General features: G+C 47.2%; 1 protein-coding gene across 1 annotated transcript in view; it reads right to left on the minus strand.

The window, feature by feature from the left end:
• COL4A5 (collagen type IV alpha 5 chain) overlaps positions 1-25504 on the minus strand; it is a 337925-nt gene that overhangs the window by 112018 nt on the left and 200403 nt on the right. Inside the window, exons 17-19 of the mRNA XM_059680111.1 lie at positions 23951-24004; positions 21940-21981; positions 19203-19335 (exon numbers count right to left, since the gene is read on the minus strand). Coding sequence (XP_059536094.1) covers positions 19203-19335; positions 21940-21981; positions 23951-24004 — 229 coding nt within the window. The remainder of the gene's footprint in view (positions 1-19202; positions 19336-21939; positions 21982-23950; positions 24005-25504) is intronic.

Raw genomic sequence — 25504 nt, forward strand, 5'->3', positions numbered from 1 at the left:
ATGACATTTGATGCTTTCTGTTGTTCATTTATAAATTTATTTGGTCACAGAATGTGGCTAGCATAAAATTTTAAGTTTTTTTTAATTGTCTAATAGAGTCAATTTCTATAAATGCTTCATGTGTGTTTGAAAAGAATATACACTCTCTGTTTCATACAGTTTTTCTTCCTCCCTAATATGCACAGCTTGATTGTGTTGCTCAAATAATTTTTTATAGCAAAGGTGGAGATTTATTGAAGAACAAGTACAGATTCCCATGTGGGGAGAGGGAAAGAGTCCCACAGAATGGACTCCCACTTGGCAAGGGGGAAAGGGTCGCATTGACTTCCTGTTTCCATGGTTCATAAAGGCTGCATTTCCTGTGTCCTGATATCCCTTCTGACTGGTCAATATTCCCTTTCAAATTGCTTACTACAGTGACTCCTGAGGCCCTCCTCCCTCATTGTCCTCCTATTCCTTCTGGGCTTTCTTTCTTCTTCTTTATTTTGTAAATACAGACTTTTTTGGCTACTTCCAGTTCCCTTGTCTTATGGAAATACTAGATGCCCGGTGTATGAAATTTGTGCATGGGGAAGGGGGTCCCCTCAGTCCAGCCTGCACCCTCTCCAATCCAGGACCGCTCAGGGGATGTCTGGAATAGCTGGCTCCTAAATGCTCATCTTCCTGCCTGCCTGATCACCCCTAACTGGGCCCCCTGCCAGCCTGATCACCCCTAACCACCTTTGTCTGCTGACCTGATTGCCCCTAACTGAACCCAATGCTGGCCTGGTCGCTCCTAACTGCCCACCAGCCTGGTCACCGCTAAATGCCCCCCCACCAGCATATTTGCCCCCAACTGTCCCACCCTGGTGTCTTGGTTGCCCCTCATGCCCTCCCCCCACCAGCCAGATTGCCCCTAACTTCCCCCCCTGCTGGCCTGGTTGCCCCTCACTGCCCCCCTTTGACAGCCTGGTTGCACCCCACTGACCCCCCACTACCAGCCTGGTCACCCCATGCAGCCTGCTTTTCAGTCATTTGGTCGCCCCTCACTGCCCCCTGCTGGCCTGGTTGTCCCATGCAGCCCGATGCTCAGTTGTTTGATTGTCCCTCACTAAGCCCCCTGCTGCACTGGTCACCCCATGCAGCCTGGTGTTCAGTCATTTGGTCGTCCCTCACTAACCTCCCTGACAGCCTTGTCACCCCACTCAGCCTGTTTGGTGGTCTGTTCAATTGTTTTGAATGTGACAGCCCCTAGTTCTTTATATATATATACTAGAGGCCTGGTGCACAGAAATTTGTGCACTGGGGGGGGGGGAGCGGGGGTCCCTCAGCCCGGCCTGTGCTCTCTCACAGTCTGGGACCCCTCGGGAGATAACGACCTGCTGGCTTAGGCCTGCTCCCGGGTGGCAGAGGGCAGGCCCAATCCCTAGGTGCAGGCCCTGGTTGGGCTCAGAGCAGGGCCGATTGGGGAGTTGGGGCGCCGCCCCATGTCATGCACAGAGCAGGGCAGATTGGGAGGTTGCGATGCCACCTTCAGTCACGCTCAGGGTAGGGCCGATTGGGGGGTTGGGGCACCGCCCCCTGTCACACTCAAGGCAGGGTCGATGGAGAGGTTGCGGCACCACCCCTTGTCACACACAGAGCAGGGCCAATCCGGGGGTTGGGGCGCTGCCCCCTGTCACGCACAGAGCAGGGCCCATCAGGGGGGTTGGGGCTCCTTACCCTGTCATGCACAGAGCAGGGTCGATCAGGGGGTTTGGGAGCTGCCCCCTGTCATGCACAGAGCAGGGCCCATCAGGGGGTTGAGGAGCTCCCCCCTATCACTCAGAGAGTAGGGCCGATAGGGGAGTTGGGGCACCGCCCCCTGTCACACACAGAGCAGGGCGGATCAGGGGGTTGGGCCGCCGCACCCTGTCACACTCAGGGTAGAGCCGATGGGGAGGTTATGGCTGTACCCTGTCACACACAGAGCAGGTGGTGGGGGGGTTGGGGAGCCACCCTCTATCACCCACAGAGCAGGGCCGATCAGGGGGTTGGGGCACCGCACACTGTCACACTCAGGGCAGGGCCAATCAGGGGGTTGGGGCGCCGCACACTGTCACACTCAGGGCTGGGCTGATCAGGGGGTTGGGGCACCGCACCCTGTCACATACAGGGCTGCAGGGCGATCAGGGGGTTGGGGAGCTCCACCCTGTCACTCAAAGAGTAGGGCCGATAGGGGAGTTGGGGCACCGCCCCCGTCACACACAGAGCAGGGCGGATCAGGGTGTTGGGGAGCTCCCCCCTATCAAGCACAGAGCAGGGCTGATCAGGAGGTTGGGGCGCCTTCCCCTGTCACGAACAGAGCAGGGCAGATAGGGAGGCTGTGGCCCCGCCCCCTGTCACACACAGAGCCACAGGGCGATCAGGGGGTTTGGGCATTGTCCCCTGTCCTGCTGATCCCGGTGCCGGGAGGCATATTACCCTTTTACTATATAGGATAGAGGCCTGGTGCACGGGTGGGGCTGGCTGGTTTGCCTTGAAGGGTGTCCTGGATCAGGGTGGGGGTCCCGCTTGGGTGTCTGGCCAGCCTGGATGAGGGGCTGATGGCTGTTTGTAGCTGGTCACACCCCCTTCAGGGTGGGGGTCCCCACTGGGGTGCCTGGCCAGTCTTGGTGAGGGGCTGAGGGCTGTTTTCAGGCTGGCGGGTGTCTGAAGCTCCCAACGGCACCTTTTTTTCTTTTTTTTAATTCTGGGCCAGCTTTAGCTCTGAGGCTTGGCTCCAGCTCTGAGGCCTCGGCTGCTGAAAGCAGGTATCTGGTTTATTTGGGTTCTATAATTGAAACACTGTTTCAACTCCAGCTCTGAGATCCCGGCTGGCTGAAAGCAGGTTTCTGGTTTTTTTTTAGCTTCTATGTTTGGAACAATGTTTCAAACTGCAAGCTCAGAGGCCAGCAGCGGCAGGTGGGGAACGTTGGCTTCCTCTGTCACTAAAGCAAGCAAGCCTCATGTTCACTTCAAGCTGCTTGGCTGCCGGCCGCCATCTTGGCTGGCAGTTAATTTGCATATCTCCCTGATTAGCCAATGGTAAGGTTAGCGGAGGTATGGCTAATTACCATGTTTCTCTTTTATTAGATAGGATATAGATACCTGTTGCTGCTTCTGTGTCTTATGTAAATACAACTGTTGCTGCTCCCTTGTCTTATGGAAATGTAACTGCACCTGGCTTCCTTGTGTTATGGAAATGTACCTTCTCCTGTCTGTAGCCCTATTTTTTTTCCCATGGACCACAATTCTAAAAATTCCCTAAAACTGCCTATGTTCCCCTAAAATTCCTGTTTCAGTCCCCCCTCCGATTAGGAAACCCCAACTGCCACTTATATCCTTGTTCATTTTTTCATTTATATGTGTCTATTTTGTCCCAATCCTAACTTGTATTACGTTAATTAAAAATCTGGGTCATGTTTTTTCCCTTAACTAGTATGTAAGTCATGCAATTTATTTCTATTCTTCTCTAGCAGTTACCATTAAAGTTTTAAACCTATGTTTTTTGAAAAACCTAAAGAGTTAATAATAGGGGAGGGGTTTTTTTGGGTGTGTGAAAAAGATGAAGGAATTAAGTAAAAATCTCAGAAAAAGACAACAGTCTGGTGATTACCAGAAGGAAAAGGGTTTGGGTCGAGGTAGAAGAGAGTAAAGGGGTGATAAATGGTGATGGAGGTGCCTTGACTTGGGGTGGTAAGCACACAATACAATATACAGATGATGTATTATAGAATTATACACCTGAAACCTATATAATTTTACTAATCAACATCACCTCATTAAATTCAATAAAAATTTTAAAAAAATCTTTAGCCCTAACCGGTTTGGCTCAGTGGATAGAGCATCAGCCTGCGGACTTAAGGGTCCCAGGTTTGATTCCGGTCAAGGGCATATACCTTGGTTGCAGGCACATCCCCAGTGAGGAGTGTGCAGGAGGCAGCTGATCGATATTTCTCTCTTATTGATGTTTCTCTCTATCCCTCTCCCTTCCTCCCTTCTTCCCTCTGTAAAAAAATCAATAAAATATATTTTAAAAAAACAACTTTAAAACACCTGATTTTTATGATCAATAGTCACTTAGACTTAATATACTTTAATAATATCTTTTCTAATTATTGATTCTTACATCATACCCCCCCCAACCCCAAATTTCATCTTGAATTTATATCCTTGCCTAGAATAAAACCTCCAGAGAAGTTCTGGAGGTGATGGACTTTCCAAGAATTCAATCTTCATAGTAGGAAGATAGTTTAATCTATATATATAAAGAGCCAGGGGCCGTCACATCCGAAACAACCAAACAGACAGCCAAACAGGCTGAGTTGGGCAACCAGGCCGGCAGGGGGGTTAGTGAGGGATGACCAAATGACTGAACACCAGGCTGCATGGGGCAACCAGGCTGGTGGGGGGGCCATGAGGGGTGATGATATGACTGAGCAGCAGGCTGCGTGGGGTGACCAGGCCAGCAGGGGGGTTAGTGAGGGCAATCAAACAACTGAACAACAGGCTTTGTGGGGCAACCAGGCTGGCAGGGGGGATATTGAGGGACAACCAATCAACTGAACAGCAGGCTGCATGGGGGAACCAAGCTAGCAGGGGTTTATGAAGGACGACCAAATGACTGAACAGCAGGCTATGTGAGGTGACCAGGCCAGCTGGGGGGGGGGGCAGTTAGGGGCAATCAGGTCACCAGGCAGAGGTGGTTAGGGGTGATCAGGCTGGCAGGGTCCCAGTTAGGGGCAATCAGGCAGGCAGGCAGGTGAGCAGTTAGGAGCCAGTGGTCCTGGATTGTGAGAGGGATGTCCGACTGCCGGTTTAGGCCCGATCCCTGGCAGTTGGACATTCCCCAAGGGTTCCCAGATTAGAGAGTGTGCAGGCTGTGTTGAGGGACCCTCCTGGGCACAAATTTCATGCACCAGGCCTCTAGTATAACATAAAATCCCAAATTCATAGTTATTTTATCACTTTGAAAATGTGCTACATTATCTTCCTCTGACTCTCATTAATATGTAATTTGTCATTTTTCTCAGTTTTTAAGAGTTTCTTCTTATCCCTAAATTCTAAAATATCCACACAATGTGTCTAGTTATATATTTATGTATTACTAGAGGACCAGTGCATGAATTCATGCATGGGTGGGGTCCAGCTAGCCTGGCCCCAATTGGGGAGAATCAGAAATGGGCTTGTTGGGAGAAGAAGACAGCAGGAGGTTGGCTGGCAGGCCCCACTCCCGATTGGTGTCGGGAGCGATCAGGGGCGGAGTTGGTTGAGGGGAGTGGCCGAGGGCAATTGGAATGGTGGGGCCTGACTGGATGGGGGTGGGGTCAGCCATGAGGAGGGGCTGTGGGAGGTGGGCCAGACGGTCCCGCCCCTGAATGCAGTACGGGGGGCCAATTGGGGTCAGCCACCTGGGGGAGGGGCCATGGGTGGTTGACTGGCCAGCCCTGTCCCTGATTGGAGTAGGGGAGCTGATCAGAGGCAGAGCTGGCTGGGGGTGGGGTTGAGGGCCAATCACGGTGGTGGGGGCCCACTGGGGGTAGGGCCAGCTTGGGGGGAGGGGCCGCAGGTGGTTGGCTGGCTTGACCTGCCCCTGATTGGGGTTGGGGGGGATCTGGGGTGGGGCCACATGGGGAAGGGGCTGCAGGAGTTTGGCCAGTTGGCCCTGCCCCTTACTGGGTTGGAGGATGATCAGAAGTGGGGCTGGCCAGGGGGAGGGGTTGTGGGATGATCGGGGTGGTGGGGGGCCCATCTGGAGTGGAACCAGCTGTGGGCACGGGCTTCAGGAGCATGGCTGGCCAGGGGAAGGGCTGTGGGAAAATTTGGCTGGTGGGGGGACTATTCGGGGTAGGGCTGGCCAGGGGGAGGGGCTGCAGTGGGTTGGCCAGCCGGCCCCACCCCCAGATCCTGCCAGTTTGCTGGCTGCAGTGGTCATCATAGCGACCGGTCATTCTGGTTGTTACGGCATTCTAGTCACTGGATTTATAGATAGATAGATAGATAGATAGATAGATAGATAGATAGATAGATAGATAGATAGATAGATAGATGATACATTATTATTTTAGTCTTGTTTAATAACTTATGTCTTTTCACAGGGACTCATTTTTTTTTAATATATAAAAGTTCTTAGTTATTAATAATCAAATATTTCCTCTTGTCCAATTTTTTCCTCCCTGAACTCCATGGTGGATTTTGAAACTTCTAGGTTTATCCTTTATGTCTCTTAACTTTTCCTTCATACTATCTAATTTTTTGCTTCATCCTGAAAGAATTCCTTATCTCAATTTTCCAGACACAGTATGTATTCAGTCCACAATCTTGAAACCAGATAATTAGTTAAACCAAAATGAGACCCACACTTCTCTCTTGAGGAGGATCACTGAGTGCCTCTCATTCCATTATGTTAATTTTTCATTAGCCAAATATTTTTGGAAGAAAAGGAATAATAAATTATTGAACATATATGTGTGCCAAGTACTATATCAGATGCTTTTTCAAATTTTACATAAATCAGTACTATCACTTCATATCAGAGACCATTCAAATTAACATTCTAGACCAGGGTAATGCTCAATTGATGGTTAAATTATATATATTCTACAATACTGTGTACCTTCAACAAGGGAATTACATAAAAATCAGTATGAATCCCAAAATTGTTTTGCACAGCAAAATAACCATAGAGATTTCTAGGTAAATTTGTCTATCATTCTAAATGAATAGTGCTGTTTTCTATTTTTATACAGGAAATCTTACAAAATTAGGCATTATAACAACAGCATTCCCTTTCACAAGAGCATGGAAAGCATAATGATTACTTTTTGAACCACAGAAAATTTCGCTATAATTTATTAATAAAAAGTTGAAATGGGATTTTTAAAATAAACTATAGTATTTCATGTACTTGGATTTTTTTTGCAGTCATGTTTTCTGTTCTGTTTAATTTTTTATTTGTTTGTTTGTTTATTCATTTATATATTTATTTTTAAATATTTATTGTTAAAAGTATTACATGGATTTCGCCCCCCACCCCCATTAACCTCTTTCAGTCCACTCCTATCTTGCACAGGCCCTCACCACACCATTGTCTGTGTCCATGGGTTATGTATACATGCATACAAGTTCATTGTTGATCCCTTCCCACACACCCTTCCCTGCCTTCCCTCTGAGCTTCAACTGTCTGTTCATGCTTCTATGTCTCTGGGTCTATTTTTTATCATCAGTTTATTTGTTTCATTAGATTCTGAAAGGGCGAGGACTACGCCCTCCATCTTGCCCCAGGGTAAGGGCTACGCCCTCCATCTTACCTTGGCCATGTGCTTGGCAAGGCTTCTTCCCGGAAGCCCAAGCCTCTGCTAACCACACCCAGGACTTCTTTAAACTAACCAATGACAATCAAGGGAAGTCGCCATAGATATGACTACATCCTGTGTAACAAGACTCCGACTTGTGCCTGGCCAATCGGCAGGGCCCACAGTCCTTTCTGCTGCCCTTACACCAACCCCCCTATAAAACCTCTCTCCACACATAGTTCGACCTCTCTGCCACTTGGCTTGCCGTTGCGTCGGTGAGTGTGGTAGACGGGGAGCTCGAGCTAGCTTGAATAAAGATTCTTTGCTTTTGCATCGGACTCGGCTGGCTCCCTGGTGGGCTCTTTGGGATCTTGAAATCTGGGCATAACATTTGGGGGCTCGTCCGGGATCCCAAGACCCTCGAGGGACCCCCAATCCAGGGAGTCTGACTGACCACAGTAGGTGTCTGTGTCGTTGTGTGTTCTGTTTTGTGTGAGCTCATTTCTGAAATCTGTAAGTGCCCGAAAGGTCTAGGTGGACACACTGGGGGATCACGGGCAGGAGGAGTCGGGGGACGCCCAAATCCTCCATCTGGAGGGGTGTAGTTTTGCTTCCGCGGAGTCGGAAGGTCTGTAGAAACCCCTCAATCTGAGATGAGGCGGGTTGCTCCCGCTGGTTGGCGCACGGCCATCGTCAAGCTTTCGGTTTTTGCTTCCATGGAGATGGGAGATTATTTTGGTTTTGCTTCCATGGAGTTGGAAGACTGTACTGGTGGGCCCTTTTGCTGTATGTGTTTGTGTTTGTTTTGTTTTATTCTGTGGACTCATTGGATGGACATTATGGGACAGACTGAAACTACTCCTTTAAGCATTATGGTCGATCATTTTAAAGAGGTGAAGGGAAGAGCCAGTAGCCTCAGTGCGGAGGTCCAGAAAGGCCGGTGGAAGACATTTTGTTCCAGGGAGTGGCTGACTTTTAACGTCGGGTGGCCCCCGGAGGGGACCTTTGACTTCCCCACCATCCGCCGGGTCAGGGACGTCATCTCCCAACTCAGGGGGGGACATCCTGATCAACTCTCTTACATTCTTACTTGGCAGGACCTCGTGGAAAACCCACCATCTTGGCTTAGGCCCTTTCTACCTCCATGCCCTCCTGGGCCGCAGCCCATTCTTGCTTTGCAGGAAACAGAAAAGGAGGAGAAAAAGAAGAATCTCACCCAGCCATCAGCTCCCCCCTACCCTGTCCTGCAGGGGGGGACTGAAGAAGCACTAATCTTTCCTCCCCCATATAGCCCACAGGGGGGCGATCCTCCCATGCCAGGAGTTCTGGGAGTGGCTGGGAGTTGAGTTCCGGGAGTGGCTGGGGGCGGGGTTCCAGGAGTGGCTGGGGGCAGAGTTCAGGGAGTGGCCGCGGTTCCGGTAGGAGGTCCTCCTCTCACCCGGCAGAGAGCTCAGCGGGAGCTGTCTGTTGCAGCACCCGACTCCACTATCAAGACCCTGCCCTTACGGGCCGCTGGACCCCCGTATGCGGATGGCAACCAGCCCCATCACTATTGGCCTTTCACAACCAGTGACCTCTATGACTGGAAGGCACAAAACCCTAAGTTCTCCGAGAAGCCGAGGAGACTTATTGACTTGCTAGATTCTGTTCTTTTCACCCATCAGCCCACATGGGATGACTGTCAGCAGCTTTTACAGTTCTGTTCACGACGGAAGAGAGAGAAAGGATCCTCAATGAGGCCCAGAAGGTGGATCCCAGTGTAGACGGAAACCCAACCACCAACCAGGCCCAGATGGATGTCTCTTTCCCCTTAACTAGGCCTGACTGGGACTTCAACACGGCAGAAGGTAAGGAGATGCTCAGAGTCTACCGCCAGACTCTAATGGGGGGGTCTCCGCATGGCTGCTAGGAAGCCTACCAATTTGACCAAGGTAGAGAATGTACAGCAGGAAAGAGATGAGTCTCCAGCTGCCTTTCTAGAGCAGATCATGGAGGCATATCGCACCTATACCCCCATGGATCCAGAAGCCCCTGAGAATAAGGCAGCTGTAATCATTAGTTTTATCAACCAGTCAGCCACGGACATTAGAAAGAAACTGCAGAGAATAGATAGGTTAGGAGAAGAGAGTTTTTGGGACTTGCTGGAAGTGGCTGAGAAGGTGTATAATAACTGAGAGCCCCCTGAGGATAGGCAAGCCCACGCCATGGAGGCTGCCAGTGACAAGCAGACCCGAAACCTGGCCAACATTCTGCTAGCCACCACCACGGAGTCCCCTGAGGAGCAGACCCGCTGCCTTCGCCAGCTTACCGATGGCCAAGAAAGAGGTAAGGGGACTGCCCGAGGGGGGGGAAAAGAAGCTGCAACGGAACCAGTGTGTTTACTGCAAAGAGATAGGGCACTGGGTCTGAGAATGCCCAAAGAAGGCCGGTAAAAAGGAAAACAAGACGGACCAGGTGGAGGTCTTGGAGCTGGAAAGACTGAGTGATTAGGGGAGTCAGGGTTCGGACCCCCTCCCCGAGCCCAGGGTAACTCTTAGAGTGGAGGGGACCCCTGTTGACTTCCTTGTCAACACTGGAGCACAACATTCGGTCCTCTGCATACCTCAGGGGAAGCTAGCTAATAAAAAGTCCTGGGTGCAAGGGGCAACTGGCATGAGACAGTATTCATGGACTACCCGAAGAACAGTAGATCTAGGAACAGGCCGGGTATCCCATTCCTTCATGGTAACACCAGAATGCCCCTAGCCCCTATTAGGACGGGACTTGCTAACCAAGATTGGAACCCAAATAACTTTTAGACAAGGGGAGCCTGAGGTCACCGATGGCAAAGGCCACCCCATCCAGGTTCTGACTCTGAGACTGGAGGATGAATATCGCCTCCACCAGGGGGCGCCCCCAGGAGAGAACAATATGGACAGATGGCTGCAAGAATTCCCCACAGCCTGGGCAGAGACGGGGGGAGTAGGACTGGCCGCTCACAGAGCCCCAACCCTGGTAGAACTAAAACCAGGAGAAGGTCCAATAAGAGTCAAACAGTACCCTATGTCCCAGGAGGCTCTGAAGGGAATCCAGCCTCACATCTGGAGACTGCGAAGCCTAGGGGTACTGGTTCCGTGCCAATCTGCCTGGAACACCCCCCTCCTGCCAGTCAGAAAGCCCCACATGAATGACTATCAACCAGTCCAGGACCACCGGGAAGTAAATGAAAGAGTCCTGGATATACACCCAACCGTTCCTAACCCATACACTCTTCTAAGCTCTCTGGCACTCTCTAGAGTCTGGTATACTGTATTAGACTTGAAGGATGCCTTTTTCAGCCTGCCGTTAGCACCTCAAAGCCAACCCCTGTTTGCCTTTGAATGGCACGACCCAGAGGAAGGCTACAGTGGACAATTAACCTGGACGCGATTGCCCCAAGGGTTCAAGAATTAGCCCACCATCTTCGACGAGGCGCTGCATGAAGACCTCGGTGAGTACAGGAGAGAGCACCCCAGTCTCACCCTCCTTCAGTATGTAGATGACATCCTGATTGCTGCCGATACCGCCAAAGATTGTGAGCAAGGGACCAAAAATCTGCTGGCTACCCTAGGGACCTTAGGGTACCGGGCCTCTGCGAAGAAGGCTCAGATGTGCCAAGAGAGGGTGAGTTACCTGGGATACATATTGGAGGGCGGACAGCGGCGGTTGTCAGATTCTAGGAAAGAGACAGTCTTGAAAATCCCTACTCCCACCTCCCGGAGGGAGGTGAGGGAATTCCTAGGATCGGCTGGCTATTGCTGCCTCTGGATACCAAGTTTTGCTGAGATCGCCAGGCCCCTATATGAAGCCACCAAGGGGGGGAAGGCCTTTGAATGGACTGAGACAGAAGAAATTGCCTTTAATCAGATAAAGAAAGCTCTTTTGGCTGCTCCAGCCTTGGGCCTACCAGACATTACGAAACCCTTTCGCCTCTTTGTAGACAAGTGCAAAGGAGTAGCAAAAGGGGTTTTAACCCAGGCTTTAGGCCCCAGGAGTCGCCTGGTAGCGTATTTGTCTAAAAAGCTGGATCTTGTAGCCGCCGGCTGGCCACCGTGCCTAAGAATCATTGCGGCAACCACGCTCTTAGTCAAGGATGCCGACAAACTGACCCTGGGACAGGAGATCTGGATCACGACCCCACATGCCATTGAGGGGGTCCTAAAGCAGCCTCTTGATAGGTGGATGAGCAATGCTCGCATGACCCACTATCAAAGCTTGCTGCTCAACCCCCCTAAAGTATGGTTCCATCCCAGTGCGGCCCTCAACCCTGCTACCCTGCTACCTAACCCTGACCAAATGCCCCACTACATGACTGTGCGGGAATCCTAGAGCAGGTACATGGACTTCAGAAGGACTTGACCAATCAGCCCCTCCCAGATGCAGAGGCCACCTGGTTCACAGATGGAAGCAGCTTCGTGCAGGATGGGTGCAGGTATGCGGGTGCAGCGGTGGTCACCGGCACGAACACCATGTGGGCCGAGGCTCTGCCCCCTGGGACGTCAGCTCAGCGAGCAGAACTCATTACACTCACCAAGGCACTGACACTGGGGGCTGGGAAACGGCTTAACATTTACACAGACAGCCGTTATGCATTTGCTACAGTTCATGTTCACAGGGCGATCTACCAGGAGAGAGGGCTATTGACAGCAGAGGGACGGACAATAAAAAATTAGCAGGAAATCCTCGACCTGCTCGCGGCCTTATGACTTCCCGCTAAGCTAGCCATTATCCACTGCCAAGGGCACCAGAATGCAGATGACCCAGTGGCAAGAGGTAACCAAAAGGCTGATCAGGCAGCCAAGGCAGCAGCCTTCACCTCGGTCCCTGCTATGGCCTTACAACTACCAGACCCTGGGGACCCAGTTCTACCAGACCAGACCAGGTACTCTCAGGAAGAGCTGCAGTGGATCAGGAAGCTTCCCCTCACCCAGGAGGTGAGGGGATAGTGGTGCACCTCAGACAAGAAACTTATACTGCCGGACCAGCTCAGGGACATGGTATTAGAACACATGCACCGATCCACTCACCTGGGAACCCGGAAAATGAAGGACCTAATCCGACATGCCGGGATCAAGATTCACCAGCAGAGTACCAAGATAGATCAGGTTGTGTCTGCCTGCAAGACCTGTCAACTTCCAAAAGCGAGGGTCAGATCAAATGAAAAAGGGACCAGGCTCAGAGGCACCAAACCGGGAGCACAATGGGAGGTCAACTTCACTGAAATCAAACCAGGGAAGTATGGTTATAAATATCTTTTAGTATTTATAGACACCTTCTCTGGCTGGGTAGAGGCATACCCAACCAAGCATGAAACAGCTCAGACAATGGCCAAGAAGCTGCTGGAAGCATCTTACCCAGGTATGGTTTTCCTGCTTTGATAGGGTCCGACAACAGACCAGCCTTTATTTCACAGGTAACACAGGTAGTAACCAGGGCTATTGGGGCTATTGGGGAAAATTGGAAATTACATTGTGCTTATAGGCCCCAGAGTTCAGGTCAGGTAGAAAGGATGAACAGAACTCTAAAAGAGACCCTTACCAAATTAACAATGGAGACTGGCGGGGACTGGGTGGCTCTCCTACCGTATGCCCTTTACCGGGTAAAGAACTCCCCATACACCCTAGGCTTTACTCCCTATGAAATCATGTTTGGCAGGCCACCCCCTATCATTCCTAACCTTAAAGTTGACTTTCTTGCTGAATTTGAAAATCAAGAACTATCTCTTTCCTTGAGAGGGCTCCAGAGGGCGCACGAGGACATTTGGCCGTGCCTCCGTACCATCTACGAGACTGGCCCAACCCCAACTCCTCATCAGCACAGACCAGGAGATTGGGTCTATGTCAGAAGGCACCACCGGGAAACCCTCGAGCCACGTTGGAAGGGTGCCTACACTGTGGTGCTGATGACCCCCACTGCTCTCAAGGTAGACGGCGTCGCGACCTGGGTCCATCACACTCACATCCGGTCAGCGGACCCATCCGTGATCCAGGAAGACTTCGTCACCAAATGGAGCGTCAATCGAGATCAACGCAACCCGCTCAAGCTCAAGCTACGGTGTGCTCGACCTGCCTGATGCTGGTAACATTGCTCGCGATCTCTCCTGCCACTAGGAGCCCCCACAATACTGTGTAATAGACTTAGATAATGCCTGCATCTTCACGGACATGGCTCCAAAGAGACAGGGACAATTTATAGGATCACATGTTTAGTAGGTGAAGATTTGGCTGCCTGAAGCGGCCATGATGCCAATATTGTTTCATTGTATTGATATGTTATATTGACCTTTGATTCTCTTGCAGGTTTGAATGTATGTTGGTTATCCTGAAAGGGGACTGTGTGGGGTGAACCCCAAAAGTAAAAGGTGTCTAGCTGCCAAGAGGGCAGGTGTCCAACTGGGCAGGGAAGGGTGCCCATCAGGTTTTGGTCTCTGTTGAGAGACAGTTAATGGTTGGCAGCCTGTATACTGTCTTGCAGGCCTGCGTAACCATGCCCATGTCAGGGGTAGTAAAGCTGGGAAAGGCCTGTTTGGGAAAGAAGGTTTAATGCCAACAGTTACTGTTTTATTATAAATCCATGAAAAGGAATTAGCAAGGCAGATCAGTATGTTTTTCTCCTTATGTAATTCCTCCGAAATCTGGCAATGCTAAATAAGTCATGGCAATACATTTCTTTGCATATATTCAATAAGACTGGTTCCTAATAGTGGTTTTATCAATGGAAAACTTTGACTGGAGTATCATGTTTTAAAGAGCCCTGTCTGAGCTCTAAAGACTTAAAGCCAGTAAAAATGCCACGAAGAAAGCCTGGTATCCTGCTTGGGAGCCCTGAAGATGGATGGGGCTGGAGCATCAGGCCCGTGCCCTACCATCACTGGTGGTTGGTCAGAGTAGAAGGGGAGCAATAAGGATGCCCCTGCATCCCTGCAGAACCCCCACACACTCTGGGCCGCAACAAGTAGGAGGGCTACTGAGATGGGCCTTAAAGCCTGAAGCGTGGGCTCAGGTGGAGTTGCTACAGGTGAGGGATTCACCTAACTCAGCAGATACTTCAGGCAGGCCTGATGGCAGCTGGATGGCTTGGCTTCCTGGCCCTACAGGGCACATTAAGATTCAACTATGAGATTCCAGCAAAGGTGGTCGGTTACCATTCTTGTTGTGTTTATGCAAACATCAGGCTAGATTGAATACAGTAGATAAATTAATCTTGACTTGGATTTTTGATAGCTATGGAGGAATTTTAAGAAGAAAAATCCTATTTCAATAGAAGTTGTTAAAGCTAAAATGGTTTCTTTCCCTTCCACCAGACCATTTGTTAAGCATATAGGGATAGTTCAGTTGATAATTCTTGTGCCCAGTACGGGCCTCTAGCAACGGTGGAATAGAAATGCAGTCCGTCTCATGATTGAGCCAGAAGTTCCAAGACAAAGGGGGGAATGAAAGGGTGAGGACTATGCCCTCCATCTTGCCCCAGGGTAAGGGCTATGCCCTCCATCTTACCTTGGCCATGTGCTTGGCAAGGCTTCTTCCCGGAAGCCCAAGCCTCTGCTAACCACACCCAAGACTTCTTTAAACTAACCAATGACAATCAAGGGAAGTCACCATAGATATGACCACATCCTGTGTAACAAGACTCCGACTTGTACCTGGCCAATTGGCAGGGCCTACAGTCTTTTCTGCTCCCCTTACTCCAACCCCCCTATAAAACCTCTCTCCACATAGAGTTCGATCTCTCTGCCACTTGGCTTGCCATTGCGTCGGTGCGTGTGGTGGACGGGGAGCTCTAGCTAGCTTGAATAAAGATTCTTTCCTTTTGCATCGGACTCGGCTGGCTCCCTGGTGGGCTCTTGGGGATCTTGAAATCCGGGCATAACAGATTCCACATATGAGTGAGATTATGTGATACTTATCTTTCTCTGACTGGCTTATTTTCCTCAGCATAATACTCTCAAGGTCCATCCATGCTGTTGCAGATGGTAAGAGGTCTTTCTTTTTTTTTATTGCCATGTAGTATTCCATTGTATAAATGTACTAAAGTGTGTGTGTGTTTTTTTATCCACTAATCTGCTGATGGGCACTCAGGCTGTTTACAAGTCCTAGCTATTATAAATTGTGCTGTTATGAATATATGGATGCATATATCCTTTCTGTTTAGTGTTTCAGGTTTCTTAGGATATATTACTAGAAGCAGAATCACTGGGTCAAATGGGAGTTCCATTTTTAATTTTTTGAGGAAATTCCATACTGTTTTCCACAGTGGCTGCCCTAGTCTGCATTTCCACCTGCAATGTACTAGGGTTCCCTTTTCTCCACAGCCTTGCCAACACTTGTCGTTTGTTGATTTGTTGAGAAAGTCTATAGTAAAAGTGAAGTTTCTGTCAATTAAAAAATACTCATGTCTTCTACTGCCATGTTCAACTTGGAACTAGTGTGATAATATCGTATATGTGGATTAGTAAAGAAGCTACAAATGAGAAAGGATATAGAAAGGCTAGCAGCCTGAATCTGTTAATCAGTACATTCTTGGTAGCCTATGATTAAGTCCCTGCCCTTTCTTAACAATCTGGTCTTGCAAGACCTATTTTTCTAATTACTCCCAATTTACAATGGGCCATAAACAAAAGAATGTAACAGCTTAGCTAGAGGCATCACCCAGAATAGGCATTTAGATACAATCTAACTTCACCTATCTAACTGACTCAGGAGGGGCTGTGAAGCCCACCACAAAAGCCTGGTAATTAGGAAACACATAGAAAACAAAGAAACCTAGAAATATCTATACTAATAAAAGGGTAATATGCTAATTAGACCAGGAGACCTTCTGGGAGACCTTCCATATGTCCTTCCAGACAAAGCCATGGTGGTGGGGCCAAGGCAGAGGTGGTTAGGGGCTATCAGGTCAGCAGGGAAGGGCAGTTGGAGGCGATCAGGATGGCAGGGGAGGGCAGTTGGGGGGGGAGCAGGCCAGCAGGGGGTGGCAGTTGGAGCTGAGCAGGCTGGTGGGGGGGCATTTGGTGGTGATCAGGCTGGAAGGCAGGTTAGCAGTTAATGAGGCCAGTGGTCCTGGATTGCAAGAGGGATGTCTGACTGCTGGTTTAGGGTGCAGGATGGGCTGAGGGACACCGCCTCCTGTGCATGAATTTCGTGCACCAGGCCACGTGTGTGTGTGTGTGTGTGTGTGTGTGTGTGAGTACGCGACCAGGGACAGCGCCCCAACCCGCTGATTGGCCCTGCCCTGTACGGGACTAGGGGCTGTGCCCCAACCCCCTGATCTGCCTTGCCCTATGCGGGACCGGTGGCAGCACCCCAAGCCCCTGAAACCTAGGGATCGGCCTGCCATCTGCCACCCGGAGAGCGGGCCTAAGCCAGCAGATGGTTATCTCCTGAGGGGACCCAGACTGTGAGAGGGCACAAGTGGGGCTGAGGGACAACCCCCACCCCCCTCACCCCACCCCCCGCCAGTGCACAAATTTTTGTGCACCCGGCCTCTAGTGCACAAAATGTTGTGCACTCGGGGGTGGGGGCGGTCCCTCAGCCCGGCCTGTGCCCTCTCGCAGTCTGGGACCCCTCGGGAGATAACGACCTGCTGGCTTAGGCCTGCTCCCAGGTGGCAGAGGGCGGGCCCAATCCCTAGGTGCAGCCCCTGGTCGGGCTCAGAGCAGGGTTGATTGGGGAGTTGGGGCGCCGCCCCTGTCATGCACAGAGCATGGCGGATCTGGACGTTGCGATGCCACCCCCAGTCACGCTTCAGGGTAGGGCCGATTGGGGGGTTGGGGCACCGCCCCCTGTCACACTCAAGGCAGGGTCGATGGGAAGGTTGTGGCGCCACCCCCTGTCACGCACAGAGCAGGGCCAATCAGGGGGTTGGGGCGCTGCCCCCTGTCACTCACAGAGCAGGGCCCATCGGAGGGTTGGGGCTCCATACCCTGTCACGCATAGAGCAGGGCCGATCAGGGGGTTGGGGAGCTCCCCCCTGTCACTCACAGAGTAGGGCTGATAGGGGAGTTGGGGCACCGCCCCCTGTCAAATACAGAGCAGGGTGGATCAGGGGATTGGGGCGCCGCACCCTGCCACACTCAGGGCAGGGCCAATGGGGAGGTTATGGCTCTACCCCGTCACACACAGAGCAGGGCCTGTGGGGGGGGTGGGTTGGGGCGCCACACCCTGTCACACACAGAGCAGGGCCGACCAGGGGGTTGGGGCCCTGCAGCCTGTCACACACAGAGCTGCAGGGCAATCAGGGGGTTGGGGAGCTCCCCGCTCTCAGGCACAGCACAGGGCTGATCAGGGGGTTGGGGCACCTTCCCCTGTCACGAAACAGAGCAGGGCCGATAGGGAGGTTGTGGCCCCGCCCTCTGTCACACACAGAGCCACAGGGCGACCTCGGGTTTGGGCGCTGCCCCCTGTCATGCTGATCCTGGTGCTGGGAGGCCTTGCGGCTCCGCTGATCCCGGTGCTGGAAGGCATATTACCCTTTTACTATATAGAATAGAGGCCTGGTGCATGGGTGGGGGCCGGCTGTTTTGCCCTGAAGGGTGTCCTGGATCAGGATGGGGCTCCCCACTGGGGTGCCTGGCCAGCCTGGATGAGGGGATGATGGCTGTTTGCAGCTGGTCACACACCCTTTCAGGGTGGGGGTCCCCACTGGTGTGCCTGGCCAGTCTGGGTGAGGGGCTGAGGGCTGTTTTCAGGCTGGTGGGTGACTGAAGCTCCCAACCGCTCCTTTTTTTCTTTTTTCTTTTTATTCTGGGACAGCTTTAGCTCTTTGGCTTGGGTCCAGCTCTTAGGCCTCTGCTGCTGAAAGCAGGTTTCTGGCCTTTGTTTACCTTCTGTATTTGAAAAAATGTTGTGATCCTGCTGGCTGAAGCCCGGCGGACTAAAGCAGGTTTCTGGGCTTTTGTTTAGCTTTTATATTTGTAATACAGTTGCTTAGAGTTGCAGCTCAGAGGCCGGTAGTGACAGGCGGGTAATGTTGGAGTCCTCTGTCACTGAAGCAAGCAAGCCTCATGTTCGCTTCCAGGTGCCTGGCCGCCGGCCGCCATCTTGGCTGACAGTTAATTTGCATATCGCCCTAATTAGCCAATGGGAAGGGTAACAGTTGTACACTAATTACCATGTTTCTCTCTTATACACACACACACACACGTACACACACACACACAGTAGAGAGAGGCCTGGTGCATGAAATTTGTGCACGGTGTGTGTGTGTGTGTGTGTGTGTGTGTGTGTGTGTGTGTGTGACGCAGCCCAGCCTACACCCTCTCCAATCTTGGTGTCCCTTGAGGGATGTCCAGTGAGATCATGCCTAAACGGGCAGCCAGACATCCTTCTCACAATCCAGGACTGCTGGCTCCCAACCACTCGCTTTCTTGCCTGCCTGATTGCCCCTAACCGCTTCTGCCTGCCAGCCTCATTACCCCCTAACTCCTCTCCTGCCAGCCTGATTGACACCTAACTGCAACCCTGCCAGCCTGATTGCCCCCAACTTCCCTCCCCTGCAGGCCTGGCCCTCCCCAACTGCCCCCCTGCAGGCCTGGTCCCTCCCCCAACTGCCCCCCTGCAGGCCTGGTCTCCCCCCAACTTCCCTCCCTTGCCGGCCTGGTCACCCATAACTACCCTCCCCTGCTGGCCATCCTGTGGTGGCCATCTTGTGACCACATGGGGGTGGTCATCTTGTGTGTTGGAGTGACGGTCAATTTGCATATTACTCTTTATTAGCTAGGATATGGCAATCTCATTGTATCACTTCTTCAGGCTTTGGATCTTTGTATCCCCTGAGCCAGCAGTGCTGCTTGATTAAAGGTCTCTCCTGGAACCTCTGAGTGCTTGAGTGTTGCCTTTTTGTGCCAATTCCATAATACAAACACAAGAGCATTAGTATAGTCCCTTTTACCTGGAGGTCCAGGAAGGCCAGGTGGACCCTGTATTCCAGGAAATCCTTGCTCTCCTTTTTCTCCAGGCAAGCCAGGTAATCCCATGTTTCCTTTTTCTCCTACAGTTACACCAGTCCCAGGCCTAGGAATTACCTTTATTATAAAAGAAAGAAAAAGAACTCAAAAAAAGCAGAATCTCATTCTCCAGAAGATAACCTAGCAGCTATGTATGATTATGTCATCATTTTCACAAAGTGCTGAGATGCAAAATCATTTACCATTACAAAGATTGAGTCACATTCTATATCACTCCTTCAACTGATTAGAAATTGTCCAAAACCAGTTATAATATTACCACTCTCCTGAGCTCCAGGAATATAGAGCTATCATTATTTTAGTGTATCTCGCCTTATAATTCACATTCTGTTCATTGCAATCACTTAACCTAAGCCTGATCAGTCTTTACTGTAAATGTCTCTCTAGTGTTCCCTCTTCTTTTCTTTGCCACAGTTACTATCCTTACCTCACACTTGGACTAACAGAAGCACTTTTGAACTTTTCCTCTTGAATCCAAATCTATTGCTAGGATATGCTTCCTCAAAACCTAATTTTTCTGTGGTTAAAGACTCAAAATTTTTTCACCACTTCTTACTATATCTGATGCTACTTGTAACCCTGTACTCTGTCAAGTCACTTTTCCAATACCTTTCTTCCCTTTTTTATCTCCTGCTTTTACTACTGATGAATTTTTAGTAGAGTGAGGTCTATCTGATTATAACCACTTCATGCAACTTACACATCCTTGTCTTTGTTTTGAATATGCCATTTTATTTTTAATTTTTTAACTGGAGGCCTGATGCAAGAGGATTTGTGCAAAAATAGGCCTTCCTTCCCCTGGCTGCCAGTACCACCTTCGCTCCAGCCCAGAGTCACCTTCTGCCTTCGCACACTGCCCAGAGGCCTGGAGGCGGGCACAGCAGAATGCATGCATCGTCGCCATAGCGATGCAAGTGTCCTGGTCTGGCCGCCACCATCTTTGTCTTGTCAATTTGCATATTCCCTCCTTGTTGGCTGTGGGTGCCACCATCTTTGTCATGAAGTGATGGTTAATTTGCATATTCCATCTTTATTAGATAGGATATGCCATTTAAAATATCAATAATGCCTTCTTCCAACCTTTCCCTTTATCAACCCATTTTTTTCTTTCTCTTAAAAAAAAAAAGATAAAGAAAACTCATCTCTTCCAGGAAGACTTTATTGATTAAAATCAATGAACTGATTATTATTTTTCTCTCTGTCTTCTTAGAACCTCAGCATCTAAAGAATTTCACATGATCTCACTCATTTATGGGATATAATGAAAAACATAAACTGATGAACAAAAACAGATTCAGAGACAGAGAAGCATCGATCAGACCGTCAAACCTCAGAGGGAAGGTAGGGGAGGGTGAGGGTAAGGGGGAGAGATCAACCAAAGGACTTATATGCAAGCATATAGGCCTAACCAATGGACACAGACAACAGGGGGGTGAGGGCATGAGTGGGGGGTATGGGGGATAATGTGGGGATAAAGACACATATGTAATAACTTAATCAATAAAAAATTAGAAAAAAAAGAATTTCATACTAAAAAATCTAAATACAAAGAAATTAAGCTCATAAAGCTAGAAAGGTTAGTAAGCTTTAGATTTAAGAAAGTATCCGTCCAATGTACAAATCTACACCTACTGGCAAAGTGTGATATTTCACTGGATATAAGAAACATTCAGACAAAAGAACACTGAAAGTTGTGGGACCTAGAATTGGGATAGCAATTCAAAGGGGAAAGTGAGATGCTGGAAAGAACTGATTCTCAAAATTTTCATGTCTTCTGATATTCATCAAAATTTTAATCATCTTATTTGATAAAGAAATGATTTATTAAAGTACTAAAACTGATTTTAAAATTAAAGTGAATAAAATTATATAATATTTTAAAAAGTATATCCTTGTTAGATTTAATAAGGTACTAAGTATCAACATCTGAAGCTCACTATGGGAAAAATAATATAATTTTATCTGAGTACATAGGTTTCATGGCACTTGCACATAGCAGATTTTAATACAGTTTAAAATCAAGAGTCTTACCAAATTTTAGCCAAATGAAAACCAATCTGTCAAATTGCAACATGATATTTTATTCTTAATAAAATGAAAATATATTTTATTTAAATTTCACGGTGGATGCAAACATGGCAAAAAAATCTCTAAATCCCCCAATTATCATTTCATGAAGCAGTTTGCTACATTTGTTATTAAAGGTCCCTAGAAGCACACACTCAGGGGGAAAAAGAGGTGTGACTCAGACAATTAAAAATTGAGAAAACCTCCTTAGACCAAATTCTGCTTTACCTTGAGCTCTGCAGGGGAAAGAACCAATTCCTAATTCCCCAACAGTTTCTTTTATTGAAACTTTGTAAGCAACACTTGCACCACCTGCTGGTTACTTGAGAAATGATTTGGTAAGCATGATGCATAACAACCCAAACTCATAATTTTGGAGCTTTACTGTGGAGATGTAATATACAGGCAGAACAATACAAAGACTTTGAGGTCAACATCACTAACATTTTTAGATGTAAAATTTTTTAAGACAGTAGAAGTTGATAATGACTAGGAATTTTGTGTTCCACTATAAATAGGGTACATAGTATATAATTAAGGCACAAAAATGAAAATTCATTAATACATTTGATAAATGAAGACTAAAAAACTTACAAGTCCAGGAGGGCCAGGTGGGCCAATGTCACCTTTTTGGCCCTGTTCAATACAATTTTAAAATAGGTTAGTGAAAATCAAATTGAAACATCCATTTCTTCAAAAGCATAACAGATAACATTCATAAAGTCCCAGAAATCCAAAATAAAATATATCAAAAACTACATCATGAGATACATAAAACAGTATTGAGATAAGCCTGAGAAGATCTGTAATGCTATTTCAGATTTATAAGCTATACAATCTTGACCAAATACAGTGGGGCCTTGACTTAGGAGTGTCCCAACTAATGAGTTTTCAAGATGCGAGCCATCTCTTGGCCAATTTTTTGCTTTGAGTTGCGAACTAAAATTCAGGTTATGAGCCAGCTTCAGATACCGCACTGCTAGTTGGCACAGCGAACTTCACAGTGAACGCCACATCAGCCCAGCATCACGTGTCTCACTCGTTCACTTTTTTATTTGACATACGAGTAATTTGAGTTATGAGCTCCATCACGGAACAAATTAAACTCGTAAGTCAAGGCCCCACTGTAAATTAATTTCTCTGTCTTATCTATAAGGCAGGATTCTAAGATATTTCTAGCTCTAACATCCTTTAATTTTAAAATTCCTGTTTTCTAAGAAACTGTAAATATTTTATAAAGAAGATACTGAATAAACAAATTGGTACCAATATAATTAGTTTAAGCCATTACGTATTTATATATTTAGCCATGTTCCTTTTCATAAACCTTGTCAAAGGCAAAAATTTAGTGTAATTTCCATTATTGACAGATATATTCTAGCTAATGGACTTAAGTATAATCAGGAATAGCTAATAAATCATAATTACTTTGTGACTTTGCTCTTAGAAGTTAATGAAAAACAAATTCAAACAAAACTATTACCCTTAACCACTAGCTAAGACAGCATGAAGAACACAGTATTCAATTGTTACTCTACTGGTCAATACCCAAGAATAGATTTCTCTCCCACAACTCTACTCTTGTTCTAGACTTGTTAATAGAAACCTATCTATAAGCTCTTTTTACTTTAAAAAGTTGTTCTGTCCTAGCCCTGGTTGGTGTTCCTCAGTTGGTTGGAGCAACGGCTATACACCAAAAGGTAGTAGGTTCGATTATCAGCTAAGGCACATACACAGGCTACAGGTCTGATTGCTTATGGGAGACAATCAATCTACGTTTCTCTCTCAAATCAATGGAAAAAGTTACACTGTCCTATAACTTTTTACTTAATACTTGAAAAACAACCGTATTCTCTGAATATATGCAATTTCCTTTATTCTACTTGTGCCTCTTATTCCAAGATAAAACTCAGATCTAATTTTGAGATAAACCACCATTTAAATAGTGGCCTCAGAATACTTAAGTTTGTAACACCTTGCCTGCAAAACAAAGCTTTTTAGTTTGAGCTTTTATACAAAGCAACTAGAGACCAAAGAGATTGGAAAACTGGATATTTTGTGATCTGATATATATGGGAATTGTGTGCTTCATACATTCTTTCAATGTCACTTTTAAAATAGGCAACTAAATAAATGTCTACAGTCAGGCTACATAGTCAAATGAAAGAAAAAAAACAACAAAGAATTAGTCACAGACTCCTAGACAATAATTGCATACAGAATGGAAATGTTTCATGAAGACATTAAAGTCACAACTATAAGCCTTTTTAGTAGGAGGACCTCACTAAAATAGTGGTGAATCTTCTTTCCGGAGAACAAAAGTTTTGCAGATACATATTTAAAGTAAAGGGATCAACTTTTCACAATGGAAATGCTGAAATTAAACAATTCCTCATGGACTGTGATTTAGAACAATAGATGAAAATTCAGAGGAAGTGGTATTTGAAAAAAGAGGGCAACACCAAAAGATGGATAAAGAATGTATGTCTTGAATACAAAAGCTAGTTATTTAGAACTTTTCAATTATAACTCAGTCTTGGGAGAGAAATGAATTATTATTATAACTAGGATAAAATCAGTCACTTCGAAGTATTAAAAGTCTTACCTTTTCTCCAATCCTTCCAGGTTCACCAGGGTAACCAGGATCACCAGGCAAACCCTTTAAAACAAAGAGGACAGTGTGGCATCAGCAAAAATGAAGGACATCTCCAAATCCTCTCCTCCATAAAAAAAGTAGCTGGAGTCAAACCTTTTAGAACTCTAGAAATTAACCAAAGACTTGCAGCCATCCAGGAAGCATTTATTGAAAACAAGTGACCTTTTAATTTGCTTTATCTATTCCCATCACCCCTCCTTAGCTTCTCAGTAGCTTCGAAAACCAATAATACTTAAGGTTAAAAACAGTAGCCTGGCAACAACTGGAAGAGAAAAAAAAACTTGGTTGGAGCTTCTTCAAAGACCCTTTCCCACAGAAGTGTCATTATTTCACTTGTATAATGGTTACCCAAAAGACTCCACTGGCAAGACTACCTTTGTTTGACCTAATTTGAGTTCTCCCAATACCGAGAACAGCCTTTTCCCTGGGTATAGCTATAGAAAACAATCAGGCAAATTGTTGAATATCATGGCTTCTAATCATTAAACAAAGAAAAAATGTTCAAAAAGCAACAATAAAACAAAACAAACAAACAAAACAGGAACTGAGGCCCTGAATTTACCTCCTCTTATACCATTTTATATGTTTAAGCCATTTGTGAATCTGTAGTTTATAAGTTGTGGACTGCCTGTTCAGCAGAATTACATGTAAGTAAATTTATGTGATTTTATTGTTTCCAGCTTCCAGTCTTGTTAAGAATAATCCTTTTCCTTTGAAATTCTCTCCAAATGTCATCAAATTTCCTATCTGTCCTCGAAAACTTCTTTTAATATCTACTGTGGATACTCTTAATACTAAGGTTGCTTGAAATAATGTTCCTGGACTGACATGTTTTAAATGTTTCTCCATTTCTTAGTAATTTGAATTATCTGTCAAAACTTTTACTTAAAAAACTTATGTTCATACAAAAATTTGTATGTGAATGATTTTAGAAATTTTATTCATAATGGCCCAAACCAGAAACAATCAAAATACCCTTCAATGGGCAATTGAATAAGTCTGTCTTGCTACACCCATACAAACAAATACTATTCATCAATAAAAGTGATTGAACTATTGATACACAGTACAATGCATTATGCTATGTAAATGAATACTAATTCAAAAGGCTATGTACATAGAAGTGAAATCATGTTGTATTTGTCCTTTTCTGTCTGACTCATTTCATTTAGCATAATACCCTCTAGGTCAGTGATGGCAAGCCTATGACACGCGTGTCAGAGGTGACAGGCAAACTCATATTTTTGGTTGATTTTTCTTTGTTAAATGGCATTTAAATATATAAAATAAATATCAAAAATATAAATCTTTGTTTTACTATGGTTGCAAATATAAAAAAATTTCTATATGTGACACGGCACCAGAGTTAAGTTAGGGTTTTTCAAAATGCTGACACGTCGAGCTCAAAAGGTTTGCCGTCACTGCTCTAGGTCCATATGTGGAGTCTAAAAAGCAAAACAAATGAATAAACAAAGAGAAAGACTCATAGATACAGAGAACAGA

Source organism: Myotis daubentonii, chromosome X (genome assembly GCF_963259705.1).
Source record: "Myotis daubentonii chromosome X, mMyoDau2.1, whole genome shotgun sequence".
In the NCBI taxonomy this organism is placed as follows: domain Eukaryota; kingdom Metazoa; phylum Chordata; class Mammalia; order Chiroptera; family Vespertilionidae; genus Myotis; species Myotis daubentonii.